General features: G+C 47.7%; 1 protein-coding gene across 1 annotated transcript in view; it reads right to left on the reverse strand.

Moving 5' to 3' along the window:
* LOC138489321 (zinc finger protein ZFP2-like) overlaps nt 1-618 on the reverse strand; it is a 42411-nt gene extending 41793 nt beyond the window's left edge. The window contains exon 1 of the mRNA XM_069617020.1: nt 246-618. Within this exon, the coding sequence (XP_069473121.1) occupies nt 246-518 (273 nt within the window). The 5' untranslated portion in view covers nt 519-618. The remainder of the gene's footprint in view (nt 1-245) is intronic.
* Between the last annotated feature and the right edge of the window lie 14794 nt (nt 619-15412).

Raw genomic sequence — 15412 nt, forward strand, 5'->3', positions numbered from 1 at the left:
AATACAGCCACCAGGTCTGTCCTGCCGGCCGTACCGGCACTCGCGAGCAGCAAATGTATGCAATGGCACCATTTTTAATGGTACTGGTGCATCCGGCCTCCCCATTTCAATTGAGCCCTTTGGTAATGGGGAGTAATGCATTGTATTATTTAAGTATGTAAGAGGCAGCACCTGCCTGTGTCGGCCCAAAGCGATTGCGCGACACTTCCTCCCTCCCCCATAAGTCGCGAATGGAGGCAACTCACCTCATCTGACCCCAGTGCACTCATTTCGCCCCAGTGACCTTCAGTGGTTGTCTCTCCGGTGATCCTCGCTGGATCGATCTCCAGCGATCTTGGATTTCTCTCCAATGACTCTCGCTGGATACCTTCCAGTTTATCTCTTACGGGTCTTTCAGCAACACAAGCCACGACAGAGATGAATAGACCCGAGGAGAGCAAAGCCTCCCGGCTGAGAAATCCGAGGAGCCCAGCGCTGAACTGCGGCTGCGCAGGAGAGACACTTCCTCCACAGGACATGCCAAACGGTCAGGACTAAAGCTCCATGACAGAGACCCCCGTAGAGCAAAAACTCCTGGCTGAGAAATCCGAGGAGCCCAGCGCTGTACTGAGGCTGCGCAGAACCGAAGACACTTTTCGCAGGACATGCGCAGACTGTCAGTGCTAAAGCTACATGACAAAGACCCCGCTAGAGAAAAGTATCCCAGCCGAGAAATCCGAAGAGCTGAGAGCTGTACTGCGGCTGCGCAGAACTGAAAACTGAAGACAGCTCATCTGGACATGCACAAACTATCAGTGCTAATGCTCCACGACAAAGACCCCGGTAGAGAAAAGTATCCCAGCCGAGAAATCCGAAGAGCTGAGAGCTGTACTGCGGCTGCGCAGAACTGAAAACTGAAGACAGCTCATCTGGACATGCACAAACTATCAGTGCTAATGCTCCACGACAAAGACCCCGGTAGAGAAAAGTATCCCAGCCGAGAAATCCGAGGAGCTGAGAGCTGTACTGCGGCTGCGCAGAACTGAAGACAGTTCATCTGGACATGCACAAACTATCAGTGCTAATGCTCCACAACAAAGACCCCGGTAGAGCAAAACCTCCCGGTTGAGAAATCCGAGTGCTTCCGGCGCTGTATTGAGGTGGCGTATAACGGAAATACTACGTAACAGGACATGCGCAAACTATTATTACCAAAGCTCCGCGACTGATTTCCAAAAAGAGCAAAAACTCTCAGTTTAGAAATACTACGCGCCTTGCGCTCTACTGAGGCTGCGTAGATCAGATTAGTACTCACCAGCACATGCGCAGACCGTCAGTACTAAAGCCCCGTGACAGAGACGCAAATTGAGCAAACCCTCCGAGCAGAGAAATCCGAGGAGCCCAGCGCTGCACTGAGGCTGCGTGAAACTCAAGACACTGACTAAAGGACATGCGCAGACTATCAGTACTAACAATCCAGGACACAGACCCAATCAAAGCAAAGCCTCCCGGTCGAGAAATCTGAGGCGCCAAGCGCTGTGCAGAAGACACGACTCATGAGGCTTTGCGCAGTCTGTCAATACTAACGCTCTGAAGGTCCGTTTAAAATCCTGCATAGAGCACCCCGCCCTCCCTGTGGCCGCTTATGAGCCTCGAGTGGAAGAAGCTCTGTTTAAACCTCGTTGTAATCTCATGAGCTACGGATCAATTAAAGCCCCCCCTTACACCATACCTGCCTACATTTGAAAATCAAAATTCCCGAGCTTTAAGCCCCGCCCATATCCACACAAGACTCCACCCATTTGCACACAGCTCCGCCCGCACGCCCCTCCCACCTGTCAAAAAGGTAAACTCGATTGTTGTAGCCTTCAAGTTTGTTTACTATAGCATTGAAAATAATTCATTCAATGCTATAGTAAACAAAATGTAGGCGGCGGCGCCGCCGAAATAATAGTTCTTTCAATCCATGTCATTGATGGAAAGCACTATTATAACGGCGGTGGTGCCGCGTTCATTTTGCTTACCATAGCACTGAAAATCATTCATTCATTCAATGCTATGGTAAGCAAAATGAAGGCGGCGCCGCAGCAGAAATAATGCTGCATTCAATCCAATGACATGGATTGGAAGCACTATTATTATAGTGGTGCAGGCAGTGGGCACGAACATTTCGTGCCGTTTCGGGGTCCCGTCAAATTCTCCACTTGATTGGCTACCGGCGGCAGCCAATTAGGTGGAGAAATGACGGGTCTCTGGAAAAATCCCATGAATCTCAGGAATTTTGCGATTCTTTCCGGGTCCCGGAAATGCTCATAATTCCGGAGTCTCCTGAAAAATTCCGGAGGTTAGGCAGGTATGCCTTACACCGGCAGTGCAGTGCCTAAGCACAATTGTCTATGGGGGATGCACGACTGCAGTACGCATGCGTAGAGCTGCACCTGGCGAGAAGGGAGGGTCAGACGCCTTTGGGGACGCTCCCAGGCCCTGCCGCTGAATGAAGGCTTGGACCTTCACGAATTGACCGCAAGAGACTAAACGACTGTCATTAACTGCTAGATTACCCACTAGTGAACTAACTACTGCCCATTTAATACAGAGCATTGGCAGCAGTGAAGAAACTATTACCTGGCAAAGTTACATTATTATTATCTTTTTTTATTGCAATCTTTAGTTTATACAAACTTTTATCACAATGTTACATCCATTAAGATCATTAATGTTTCAAAATTTCACTAACACTGTGCACTTTAAAAGCTTTGTTTTGCCTACTAGTTTATTGTGGTTCCCTATATACCAAGCTCTCTAGGGTTCTTTCAACATTACATCTGAAAAATCAACAGTTGCACAAGTTATTTTTGTATTGTGACCTTATATCATACGAGTTCACCATTCATCAGTATTTCTATTTAGTGGAAATGAAAATCACAAATGACACGTCCTTTGGTTCGAAATTGCTCTACATTATATGATCAAATGTTGCAGCGATTCTATGTCTTTTTTGCAATGTCTACAGAGATTGTCTTTGAGTTCAGTCTCTTTTCTTAGCCATTGCATCTCTTTAGTCTTTATTACACTTAGCCGCAACCGCAAGAATTGATCTCGATGATGGCAAGATGGACATTTTAATGGGTAATTTGGTTGTACATCTAACCTATTCGTTGTGCTCCCAAGCGGAATTGCACTACGTCATGTCGGTCTTTTTTCTAGGTTTGAGATCCAGCTCCATGTTTGGAGTTGTTTCTTTACCAATTGTGGGTGTCTCTGGAGAGACTCTTTGTCTATGTCAGGGGCCGCAAGGATTTGATCTATTTTGTTGGCTCAATACTTTAGCATATTTGATGTTGGCCCACGCAAAAATTACTTAAAGATTTTATATGCAGGCTCTCCAGAGTGTTCTCCCATTTTTCGTAAGATTGCACATTCTTTCCAGACTGTTGTAGTGTTTAAAGAGTTGATCGCCAGTTCATGACGCAGTGTCGTCATTGAGACATAACGTGGCAGTCTTAGCACTTTATGTCAAAACACGGCAAAACATGCCTTCATGTGCCTCCCAAAATTTGAAGTCGAGGTTCCATGCCGATTCAGCCCCAAATGTGATTGCTGGCAATACTTTATCCGAGTAGAACACTAATATGGGTTGGAGTGAAATGTTCCATATTCATTGTGCAATTTCAAACCTTGTAATGCATATGTTGTCATTCTACTTCTCAGATCTTGATCACCATGCCCATTCTCGAATTGATGTACTGAAAATGATTCTGAGATAACATATAGAAGTAGTTGTCTCAATTAATTCTTCTGCGACATGCCATCTAAAGTTTGTGTTTTTTGACCCTTTTAAAGGTCCCATCTGCATTATTTTGGTCTTTGTAGTATTTATTTCGAGATTGTTCTTTGTCGAATAGATGTTTAAAGGGATGGTCTAGTAAAAAATTTTATTTAAAAAATAGATTGGCAACATAAAAAAAAATACTAGCATTCTCTATTTTAAAACTTCCTATGTACAATTTTGAGCTATTCAAGCTCAAAATTCGCAAACGCAAGCACATGGGCGCATCCATTTTGCGAAATGGAGGCCCTCCTGTGCTGGCTTTTGCGGCACTAATGAAGGAAAAGCCAGCCAGCTGTAGTAAACAAAAGCTACCGCTGGGTGGCTTTCCCTTCATTAGTGCTGTAGGCGGAGGACGGGGACCGGAGACCAGAGCAGGAAAGCTGCAGCTGAATCTCGGTAAGTGCTATTTATTATTTTTTTTAAAATAAGCACTAGCTGCGGTTTTTAGGTCTCCAATTTTAAAAGGTTTAGTAGCAATAAGTTGACTTCTGCCTATCCAAGTTATATTTCAATCTACATATCGTGTGTTATGTGTGGGTCTAGTGGTTATACAGCGAGAGAGCGTCATGTCCTCGTCATGACCCCTTTCTAATAAAAGGGACTCTGCTGGCACGCACAAGGGAGTACAGCAGAGCCCCAGGAAGTGGTAACTCGTGTCTGTGTCAGTCATTGGAGATTCTATACCGCATGGTTGCAGCCTGTCCCCGAAAGCCCGGCCCGGGTGCCCCCAGTGCCGTGGCTTCCATTGCTGTGGTGCCCCACAGCCTGAATGTTTGGTCTGGTAATCCGGACGGGCCAGAGTGATCCCTGCCATTCCGTAGCTGTGTGAGCGCAGCATCTGGGTGCCCCGTTGGGTGCCCCGACATCCTCAGTGGCCTGCCCCGGTGACCGGAGGCGGGCCACAACATTGGCGACGAAGGACGGTCGGGCCCTGTGCAAAGGTGTGTGTGGGTGCCGAAGGTCCTTTGCGCCTGATTTCCTGCAGCGGCGGACGCGTGGAGGCAGAGACGGCCATGCCCACGTGGTGGCAGAGCCGCGGGTGGCTCAAGGCCATGCACATTACATTGTGTGAGGGCCGCCTGGTGCCATAGTGCGCCAAGCAAATATCGAGGCTGGCTGCCGTGCTGGTCTCGAGGTGGCCGCATTGTGGAAGACCGAAGTGCAGCCTGCAAGGGGCGTTGCTGGAGCGTCACGTACCCTCTTCAACAAAGCAAAGTGGCAGAGCCAACTCTCGGTTTGGCCCGCGTGGAGGAAGAGCAGAAGGCGGTGTGTACTACGTGCGCCTGCCCAGCCCCAAGACAAAGGAAAGGGGTGGGGCCAACCCTTCGCAGCGTTCCCGAGTGAGGGGGACATTGGAAATCAGCCCTGAAGGCAGCGGACAACCGTCACAAGATCCGGGGCCGCCCCAGGGTGAAAACACTCGTAAGTTGGACGTAGTGGGAAAAAAAAATATGACTTTTTTTTTTAAGGAAACGCTCTTGGGATTTCCACCATGCCCGTAGCATTGCCTGATAAGGGGGGGGGGGGCTTGGCCTCATCACCGCTGTCCCACCAAGCCACAACAAGGAAATAAGGGAGAAGAAGAACACCATATCCTGGCCTCTCCCATTCCACAAGGGTCCAGGAAACAACGTCTGTCCTGTGATTCGAGCACACAAGAAGGCCATCCTCTGGAGGGGGGGGGAGGAGAGGGTGTCATCAACCCCTCCTGTGTTCTGCATCTGCCCCAGGCCCTTGGGGCACCCGCTCCACCTGAAGTGCTCGTGCGCCCTCTAGGACCTGGGCCTGGCGGGGTCAAAGAGCCAGTGCCAAGTTGTCCCCAACAACAAGCCACCAAGAGGGTTGCGGCCCCCAGGAGCGCTCGTGCGCCCTCATAGATGTCTACAAAAAGGGGCAGGCACCCTAAGACTCACCAGCCATAGATACATCTGGTGCCGGCCCAGTGGTCGTTATGACGGACGACGACAATGAAGGGGTAGTCGAGGACTGCTCGCGCCACTACAACACTTTGACATGGTGGGTGCACCTGCCAGTTTGGGACCCCTATGGACAGCCTGGGTAGAGAACCTGGAGCTGTACTTTGAGGCTGTGGAGATGAATGGTTCCCGAGTGAGGGGGGACACCAGAGATCATCCCTGAAAGGGGCGCACAGTCTTCGTGGTCCCCGGGCCTGCAAATGGGTGAACATTTCAAAGCAACTGGACAACTCAATGGAAGTAGCATCTTACCCGTAGTACGGCTCACAGGGGGGGCATGGCCTCAATACTGGAAGCTCATCCACAGAACCAGCCCACGGTGGTGACTCATACGAGGCAGCTGGCTCTGGCAGTGTGAGTTTAAAGAAGCCCAAGAACAACGGGCTATCAGGAAAAGGAAGGAAGATATTGTGTTGTTTTCCCTCCTTCCTTGGGGTCTCAATTTTGCAAGGGCGTGGCAACATAGAGGAGGGCATGTGCGCTCTTTTGGGACCCGGGTTCAGCAGGGTCAAGAGACAGTCGCTGCGTTATCTCCACACCAAGCAGTCACCAGCAGGGTAGCGGCTCTACATGAGTACTCGTGCGCCCACAAAAACATCCACAACTGGGCAGACCTCATAGCTACCAGCAGGGTTCGACATGTCGGACGACGAGGGGGTATGTCAAGGACAGCTTGCACCACTACCTCACTTTGACATGGTGGGTGCGCCTGCTAGTCTGGGACCCCGGTGGACAGCCTGGGTAGAGAACCTGGATCTATACTTTGAGGCGGTGGAAATGAAGGACAAGGCCAAACGCCCAACCCTCCTGTACTCCGCTGGATTGGCCGTTCAGAGGCTATTCAAGACACTAAGGCCCGCAAATCAGTCATATGCTGCAGCCATCGCAGCCCTGAATGAACATTTCCGACCCATGGTCAACAGGGACTATGAAAGGTTCAGGGTGAGGTGTGAAAGGCAGGAGGAAGGGGAGAGCCTCAATGCATTTCACGGGAAGCTGCGCGGCATTGCACTGTCCTGTGACCTGGGAAACTTCAAGGAGGACGAGATCAGGGCACAGATCATATACTGCTGCAGCTCTTTGAGGCTAAGCAGGCAAGTCCTGAGGGACCCAGCACTGACCCTCGACCGGATACTAGACATTGGTCATGCCCAGGAACTGGCAGAGGTGCAGGCCTCAGTCATGGACTCATCCAGACACCACCTCAAGCTGGAGGCCCCATGCATCGGGTCAAGCTGGAGGAGGTGTCAGCTGTTGGCAAGTGGCAAGGAGGAAAGCCAATGAGGAGGGGAGACTGGCTAAGGAGAGACCCCAATGCCACAATATGCCATCAGTGCAGGTGGGATCTTCCACACCTGCAGGACTGCCCTGCGAAAGGACACATCCTTGGGAGTTGCGGGAAGGTGGATCACTTCACACGGGTGTGCCTCGCCCGACACAAGCCAGCATGGCGGGGACATTGGGGGGAGTGAGTCGAAGGGGAGAAAGACCCCCAGAGCGGCTGCAGTTCAAGTGGCGGAAGACGAAAGGAGAACGCAGTATGATGTGGAAGAGGAGGAAGATGAAGAAAATGTTTTCTTCTTGTCCTGCAGCAGCGCCAGTGGCCAGTTTGATCCTGGAATTTTCTGAATTGAAACAGCACCTGTTTGTTTGCAGTGTTGAAAGTTCAAGGTTTTGATTAGGTAGTAGGTGGTGCTCGGACTGGAATGCACCTTGTGTTTGCAGTGATGATGTAGGATCAGAATGAGTGTGCAGACTAGAATGCACCAAGTTAGACCCAGTATTGGGTCGGGGTTTTGCAGTGGGGCGTGATTTTTGTTGGTTACAATAAAGGAGAGATGTTATGTGTGGGGGTCTAGTGTTTGACACGAGAGAGCGTCATGACATCATCATGATGCCTCTCTAATAAAAGGGGCTCTGCTGGCACGCCCAGGGCAGTGCAGCAGAGCCCCAGGAAATGGCAACTCATGTCTGCGTCTTTCTTTACTGGTTGTCTGGCTGCATCAACATGGCCTAATTTGGATGCCCTGGTCTGGGTGCCCCCCAAGGCTGAGGCTGCTCAGTACTGGGTGCCCCCAGCTGGGAGAGCAGAGTCGGGTGATCTGGACTTCTGCAGGGTGATCCCTGCTGCTCATGGCTGCTCATGGCTGCTCATGGCTGCATGCCCACAGCCCGGTTCCCGTGTCGGGTGAATCCGACATCTGGTGTGGCCCACCCCGGTGACCGGAGGTGGGCCACCACAGTACGTACAAAATAGAAATGTACTTTATTGCTTCGAACTCAGATAGAAGGTTACCAGGGAGACCAGGGATAAGCCATCCTTCTAGCTCAGGTTTCCATCTCCATTTCCCCACCAGCAGTCATCTCTAGAATCCCCAGCACTAATTCTACATTCCTAAGATAGCTGAACCACACAGACTGCAAGGAAAACTTTCACCCTGTATGCACACATGCAAAACAAACATGCCAAACACCACACACCTTCTTATGTGAAGAAACAGAAGAAGGACACTAACACACAGTACAACCAACCACTCAGGACAAAACACAACAACCAGTCATACAACAAAGGTTACTTACAGAAAAAGAAAGAAATCATCCTCCTACCCGGGGCTGACACTCTCACAGATATCTCGTTCTTCCTCACCTGAAGTGTCAGGGCTTGACTCGGATGACTCCTTAGACTGAGAAGCCTCTAGTTTCTTCTGTCTTCCTGAGCACAGAACGTGGGTGTAATTTCTTATCTTAACAATGCAATGGGCTTCGAAGTGCTATACTTTCCTTGGGCACAAACAGGAAATGAAGTAACATATTCCTTGATTTCCTTTCTGGCCAAAGGCCACCAGAAAGAGCGAAACACCACATCCTGTGTGGCGGCATACCCCTTATAACATGCTGCCCTAGAATCATGACACCAAGCCAGGACCTTCCTCTAAATGAGACATGAATGTACTACGAGACTCCCACCCCGAAACAATAGACCATCTTGATTAGTTAAGAGAGGTTGTTTCCTGTTGGCGTTGGGTACTTGGTAGCCTGAAGACACCTCCTTAACATCATGTAGAAATGAGGTAACTGCTAGCAAGAACTTCTTTTCTGGAAGCAAGCATTCCGTATGTTGTAAATCAGTAAAACAACCGCAGTGTCCCTGGATAAACAATCAGCCAAAACATTTTCACTCTTTGGTATCTGTTGCAAGACCTTAAGGTTGTGGTAATCAGTGCAAATCTCGAACGTATACGCTGCTACCATCAAGAGGTGATGCCATTCCAGACATATTACTACATAAACAATGGTTCATCGGGAGAACAAATGATCACAATGCACAAATCAAACACCAAGGGACGCTTGTTAAATAGTAAAACTGTGTACTAGCTGTCCCTGAGAGAAGAACACCCTGTCCCTGACAGGAGTGCCTATCCCTGGGAAGAGTGTGGTGGAACACCTGTATAATAGGGATATTTAGAAGAAAAAAGCTGTCCCTCAACACTAACAATTTTGGCATTCGGATACATTTCTGAGAACACAATTTGTAAACAAACGACAAGACCACATCTGATCAGCTGTTGATGTAATGACAGAACTGGGTATTCGATTCTGTCAGGTGCCAGCTTGTGTCCGATACTAAGTCGGCTCTTATCACCTGATGGATTGCATATTTTAATCCACCCTTGGGTATTACAATCTCCAGGTGTGATCAGTGTGGTCCACTAAATCTATAGTTAAGACATTTTCATTATTCAGTCCATTTACTAAAAGGCTCACTCTATGTGAGTATAAACTACGATAAGTCTAGAGAGTGTCCATCTATCGTATCTGAACATCTACAGGATCACAAGAGCCCTCGTGATCAGTATGGTTGACCGGTTACTATGGTAATGTTGTTCAGACCATCTTCAGGACCGTGGTTTTAAGGGAAGGAAAATTAATTTCGGTATCGGGGTGCCGAAAACTTCAGCACCGACAGCGAACGCATGCTTCCCCTGTAGGGCAACAAGAAACAAATACAAAGGGGTGTCAGTCGACCCCTAGGTTAATCTATCTGCACATGCAGCAGCTAGTTTGTGAACGCCGTTACCTATCAAAAGGGGGGTGACTCACATGCACAGGAAGCAAATATGTGGAAAGAACAGCTAGTCCCACATTCCTCGTGGGGATAGAACAGTGAATGGGGAGTGGGGGTTGGGGGTGGAGGAGGTGAAGTGGGCTGAGGAAAAGGGGTTGTGATGTCCCGGCTTATCAATGAGCAGGTACTATAAAAACTAAATTTCTGGGTTATTGTAGCCTGTGTCAATAAGTGGGGGCTATGAGTGGAAGTGATGTACCAAAGGCATGCTGGTGGCTCGAGTACCGACAATAGGTATTAAATTCATACCTGTTGCAGCCGCTATGTGTCTTCTATTACTAATACATGTGGAAGGAAGAGCCATATCTGCATGTGTGCTTCTTATGCCCTGTAGTACAAAACACGGACAAGCATATCTCATAGCTTACAACTCCTTCTCTAGTACAGAGTAGTTGGTTGCACTACTGCTCAAAGTCCTGGATAGGTACGCTATTGGATAATCCTTTCCCAATGTGACTTGCTTAAGAACAGCTCTGTCTGCCCCTGAAGAAGCATCAGTCTCCACAATGAAAGGATGTGTCTGATTGGGTTGCTTGAGTATGGGTGCTGAACCGAAACTGGACTTAAGAAGATGAAATGCATGAGCTGCAGCAGAATGCCATTGAAACCGAACATACTCCTTGAGTAGTGACGTAACAGGAAGGACAGTTTCAGAAAAGTTCTTTATGAATTACCAAATAAGGGACGGAGGTGACATCGAACAAACATTATCCTGTTTTGACAAGTAGATGATGACTGCAAAGTCATTGTAATGGGTTATTTATAACCCATTCATTCCAATACTTGCTTAAACTGAATCTGACGGGCCTCTTTGGAAGCCGAAAACACTAAAATGTCTTTGAGATAAATAATCACTGAATGCAAAAGAAGGTCAGAAAATAGTCTGTCCGTGAAGTGTTGAAAAATGGATGGGCCATTGACCAGGCCAAAGGGCATCAGCTGGTACTCCAAGTGCCCGTATGGTGTCCTGAAGGACGCCCTCCATTCGTCTCCTCTACACACTCAGAGCAGATGATAATCACCCCAGAGATTCAGTTTGGTAAAGATGGTGGCCCCTTGTACCGCTTCAAGAATGTTCTTGATATGGGGCATTGGATAGTGATCTCGAATGGTAACCCTGTTAAGTCCCCTGAAGTTAACACATGGCCTTAATTCTTTAGTGTCTTTCTTAGAGATACTTGTAGTCAGAGTGATGAACATTTCATCTAAAGTGCTGAATTGTGATGACAGAGTTATATGTAGAGTTCTTGGATGTGATTGGTGGTTGTTTGTGTGACTCTTTACGTGTATCCAATGAGAGACTGGTGCAGATAGTGATTTGGAAAGGGAACAGGGCATGTCACATCTGGGGTTCCTCAGCAAATCCAGCACGGAAAGGGGACTGTAGGGTTTAGCCAATTAGGTGTTGAAGTTGTTCTTTGCAGGAAGAGAGGTTGTGTGTGTAGTGAAGATGGCAGAGGAGAGGAAAGTGAGGGTGTTGGTTGTTGGAGATCTGTTTGTAGATAGTTTGGAGAGGTATGCTATGTATAAACATAAGGCTGCCAGTTTTGGCTTTGAATGAGTGGGGGTGTTCTGGTCAACTGTGCCTGGTTCCAATATGCAGGCAGTGGTTGGAGCTTGCAAGAGTTTATGCATGTGGAAGAGTCCAGATGTAGTGGTACTGCATTGGGGTGCTGTCCATTTGGGATATATCAGTGCTCCTAGTTTGTTGAGTGCTCTTGAAAACTTGGTTCAGGCAGTGATGGAGGTTGTTCCAAATGCCAAGGTAATTTTTTCTGAAATATTGCCTAGAGTACTATGGGAGAATTCTGATGTTTTCTGTTCCCAGCAAAATGGTGCAAGGTGTTTGGTGAACAGAGGGATATCTGCTTTCTTGTTTAGAAGTGGAATGGTGTCTTGTAACAATGACAATATTTATTTTGTTAATGTTGACTATTTTAAAGCCGATGGCATTTCTTTATCCATATTGGAAATATAGGGAAAAAATAAAAAAATAAACATAATGAAAGGTGTTTTTTTATAAGCACTTTCCAAAAAAACCAACAAATAAGTCTTTTTTCAGAGCCAACCTCAAAGGAGAAGTTAGGTACACTATTTAAATTTTCATTTCCCACTCTAAAATTTTATGATTTGTCAGCAGACAATGCGACTGTCCGCAGACAGCACGTATTACATACAGGGATTTTGAGGCTGAGAGGCATGCAAATGAGACTGTGCAGGCCAAGGGATTGGTCAATAAGGTTTACTGGGTGTGATGTGTAAGGAGAGACTTTGGCAGAAAGTATGTTTCCTGAGAGGAGAGCAGATAGCTATGGGTGTGTCTTGTAGAAGGCAGATTGTCTGGATCTTGGGTGACTTGTGGATAAATTGTTTGGAGGGGCATGCAGATCGTTATGAAGTGGCTGCAGATCTTGGATTCCCTCATGTGATTGTGCACTGACATGGAGTGCGCGGAATTAAGTGGTTAGATTTGGTTCCTCTTTGTGCCACTTTGATGACACACTGTCATCCAGACATTATTATTATTCATTGTGGACGGAACAGTTTAGGACATGTCTCTGGAATCTCCTTGCAATTTGCAATGAAAGAATGGCTTGGGAAAGTCATGGACATGTTTCCAAACTCCCAAGTCATTTTTTCTTTAAATGTGGCTGCGTTCTTCTTCATTTGGTCCACAAATGGAGAAAGCGAGGGGCAATGTCAACAAGGCTGTTTGCGCTTTTTTGAGAGATGTTGGTTTGTTCTCTTTTCACAATGAAAATATTATGTTTCGTAGCACAGACATTTTTTCACAGAGATGGAGTCCATCTTACTCATGCTGGGAATCAGATTTTTCTGCGAAATATATAAAATGCATTCCGACCCTTTTTCTGGAATTATAACAATCCTTTTTCCAGTAGGTGTTGACCACTTGAAGCTTTCGAAACAGAGAAAAACACCACAAAAAGGCTCTTTTCAGAGCCACCACTTCTTCCTGGAGAATAATACAATGGTTTTGATAGCACAGTACCCCAAAAAACCACCTCAATCTCGTCATCCTCTTCATCACTCTCTGCATCTTCATGCCTGTTCCCCTCTCCAGGCCCTTGGGGAGGTGATGGGGTAGAGGGGTATAGATGGTGCTGAGACAGAACTAGCACGAGCAGGAGCAGCAGCAGCTATGTTTGCCATCTTCAATGGTGTCAGGAGGCACAACAAAGTCAGCATTCTGCAGAATATTAATCCAGCAATGTGGAGCAGTGTCTGTCCTGGAACTCCAAAAACAGAATGAGAAGCAGCTCTGGGATGTGGTCTTTTTTAGGGTGCTGGGGAGCACTTTTTCGGACAGCCACGCCGTCTGATGACATTTTGAAAATCCCAAAAATATCCAGATGGCTAGGGACATGGTCTGTGACATGTGAAAGGGTGATGTTTCACAGTAAAATACCTTGGATTGCTCAAAAAATGCACTTTTTCGATGTCCGGGGGCCTGGACTGTGTCCGCGGACAAGGACCCGCACTTAGCGTGGGTGCGGTTTCATGATGACATCGCAGACACGTTCACAAACAGGACAGCTGTCCATAGGACACCAAATGCACGGGGTCGGTTGTGCGCATGTGCACGGGTGTTCTACGGACAGTGTTTGGGTCCCCAAACTAATTAAAAGTGCAACACATGTGCAGTGGACAGTTACGGACAGGCACGATGTTCGTAGGACCCCAGGGTGGGATGTGCATGCGCACAACTGTCCACTGGACAGGGTTTGGGTCCCCAAACTAATTAAAGGTGCATCACAACTTTGCACACATGCGGACCGGTTATGTGTCCTACAGACACCTTCATTTTGATTGCACACAATACGAACAGAGGGGTGTTCTTAGAACACTCCATTTTGATTAATTATGGACAGGCGGACAGATTATGTGCCCTACAGACACCTCCATTTTGATTGCGGACAGTACGAACAGGCATAGTGTCCTTAGGACAGGTTAATTTCAGACATCCCGGACAGTCGCGCCGTCCGGAGACACCCAAACTGCCTTTAAAAAAATAAAACACAGAGAAATATAGTAACAGTATACATCATATTTTATTATTGTACACAAATATAGACATTATGAAAGAGAGGGGGAAGCAGCAATTGAGACAATTACAGGGGAATTAGGGTTTTCTACATGTTGGATGGTAGGGGAGGAAGGGATTGAAGTCTCATCATAAGGTTTACGGTAATGAGGATTTTTTGGGGATGGTTGACTGTGACATGGAGAAGGGGTACAGGTGCATGTGGGACAGTGATATTTAATTTTTTCCATGATATGGTTTCTACAAAGTTCTTCAAATAATGAAATTGGTCATTAATTGATCAATTTTTTGTTCTGTCCATTGGAGGGACAGGGCCTCCCTATTCTTGTCCTGTAGTCCTTTTTCCATTTGTGTTCTGTATTGTTTTCTGCCCAGGAGTCCATATGGGACTCCTGGCAGTGCAGCTCTTACGGTTTTTGGTTTGGTGTACAGACCCATGGGATACCCTTATGGCACCCGGAGCAGGGTATGGGCTGATGGCAGCTCCATGCTGAATTTGACAGGTGCTCTGAGTATCCTCCAATTTGGAATATTCAGGCCCTGCCATTGGAATCAGTCGATTTCTGATAGGAAACAAGATGGCCCCTGTGGCCTCTTGCTTTCTATTGCCCGTTACCTTTTTTTTCCCAAAGTCCTGGGAAGCCCTGACACTGTCCCTTTTCGTTGACTGACTGTTGGGTGGAAGTTCCATATATGGTGTTGTTGTGAAGTCCAGGCCAGACTGGCTGGAGCCTTCCCAGTGACTGTGTGTTGTGGGTACACCCTGTGAGTGGGACCCGGGTGAATGGAGTGTGTGACCAATATGCACTTCTTGTTGTGGATGTCTAGTTTCTGGTGTATGACACAACGACTGAGACAGCCCTGCCCAAAATTGGCATGAATGCAGTGTGTAGTGTTGAATGGCTGGGTACTTGTCCCAATACACATTCCTTGTTGTGAGTGTCTGAGAGGGAGGAGTATGGCCTGAATGCAAAGTATGCCTGATTGGCTGAATGACTGCATGCATGCCCTTCTGTTTGATTGGCTGCTGAGTGTGACCCAGCAGTGTGGATGAGAGACAGAATAGTATATCTGGGGACCACTCACCCCTGAAAATTGGTCAGAAGCTGAGTTGACACTTGAAGAGTAACTGGAACTGCTTATCCTTGATGCCCAGCTGGAAGAATAAGAACTGCTGCTGCATTTGCTTTGATCCGATACGAAAGCTGTCGTGTTCATCAAGGACTGATCCGAAAGAGGACCTGGTTAGGCGCCCTCTTCCCGTCCTCTGAGGGACCATGGAGCACCGCTAACCTTTGCCGAAGCTCCCTGGAAGTCAGGCCTTCCAAAGGCTGCCGACCGGAGGCGGGGACCGATGAGGAGAACGAAGTAAAGCACGCAGACATCGACGCCGTCGAAGTCCATTGCTGTCGAGCAGGGTTTAACCGCTCAAGGCC

The sequence above is a fragment of the Ambystoma mexicanum genome, chromosome 9 (genome assembly GCF_040938575.1).
Source record: "Ambystoma mexicanum isolate Mex_15411 chromosome 9, UKY_AmexF1_1, whole genome shotgun sequence".
NCBI lineage: Eukaryota > Metazoa > Chordata > Amphibia > Caudata > Ambystomatidae > Ambystoma > Ambystoma mexicanum.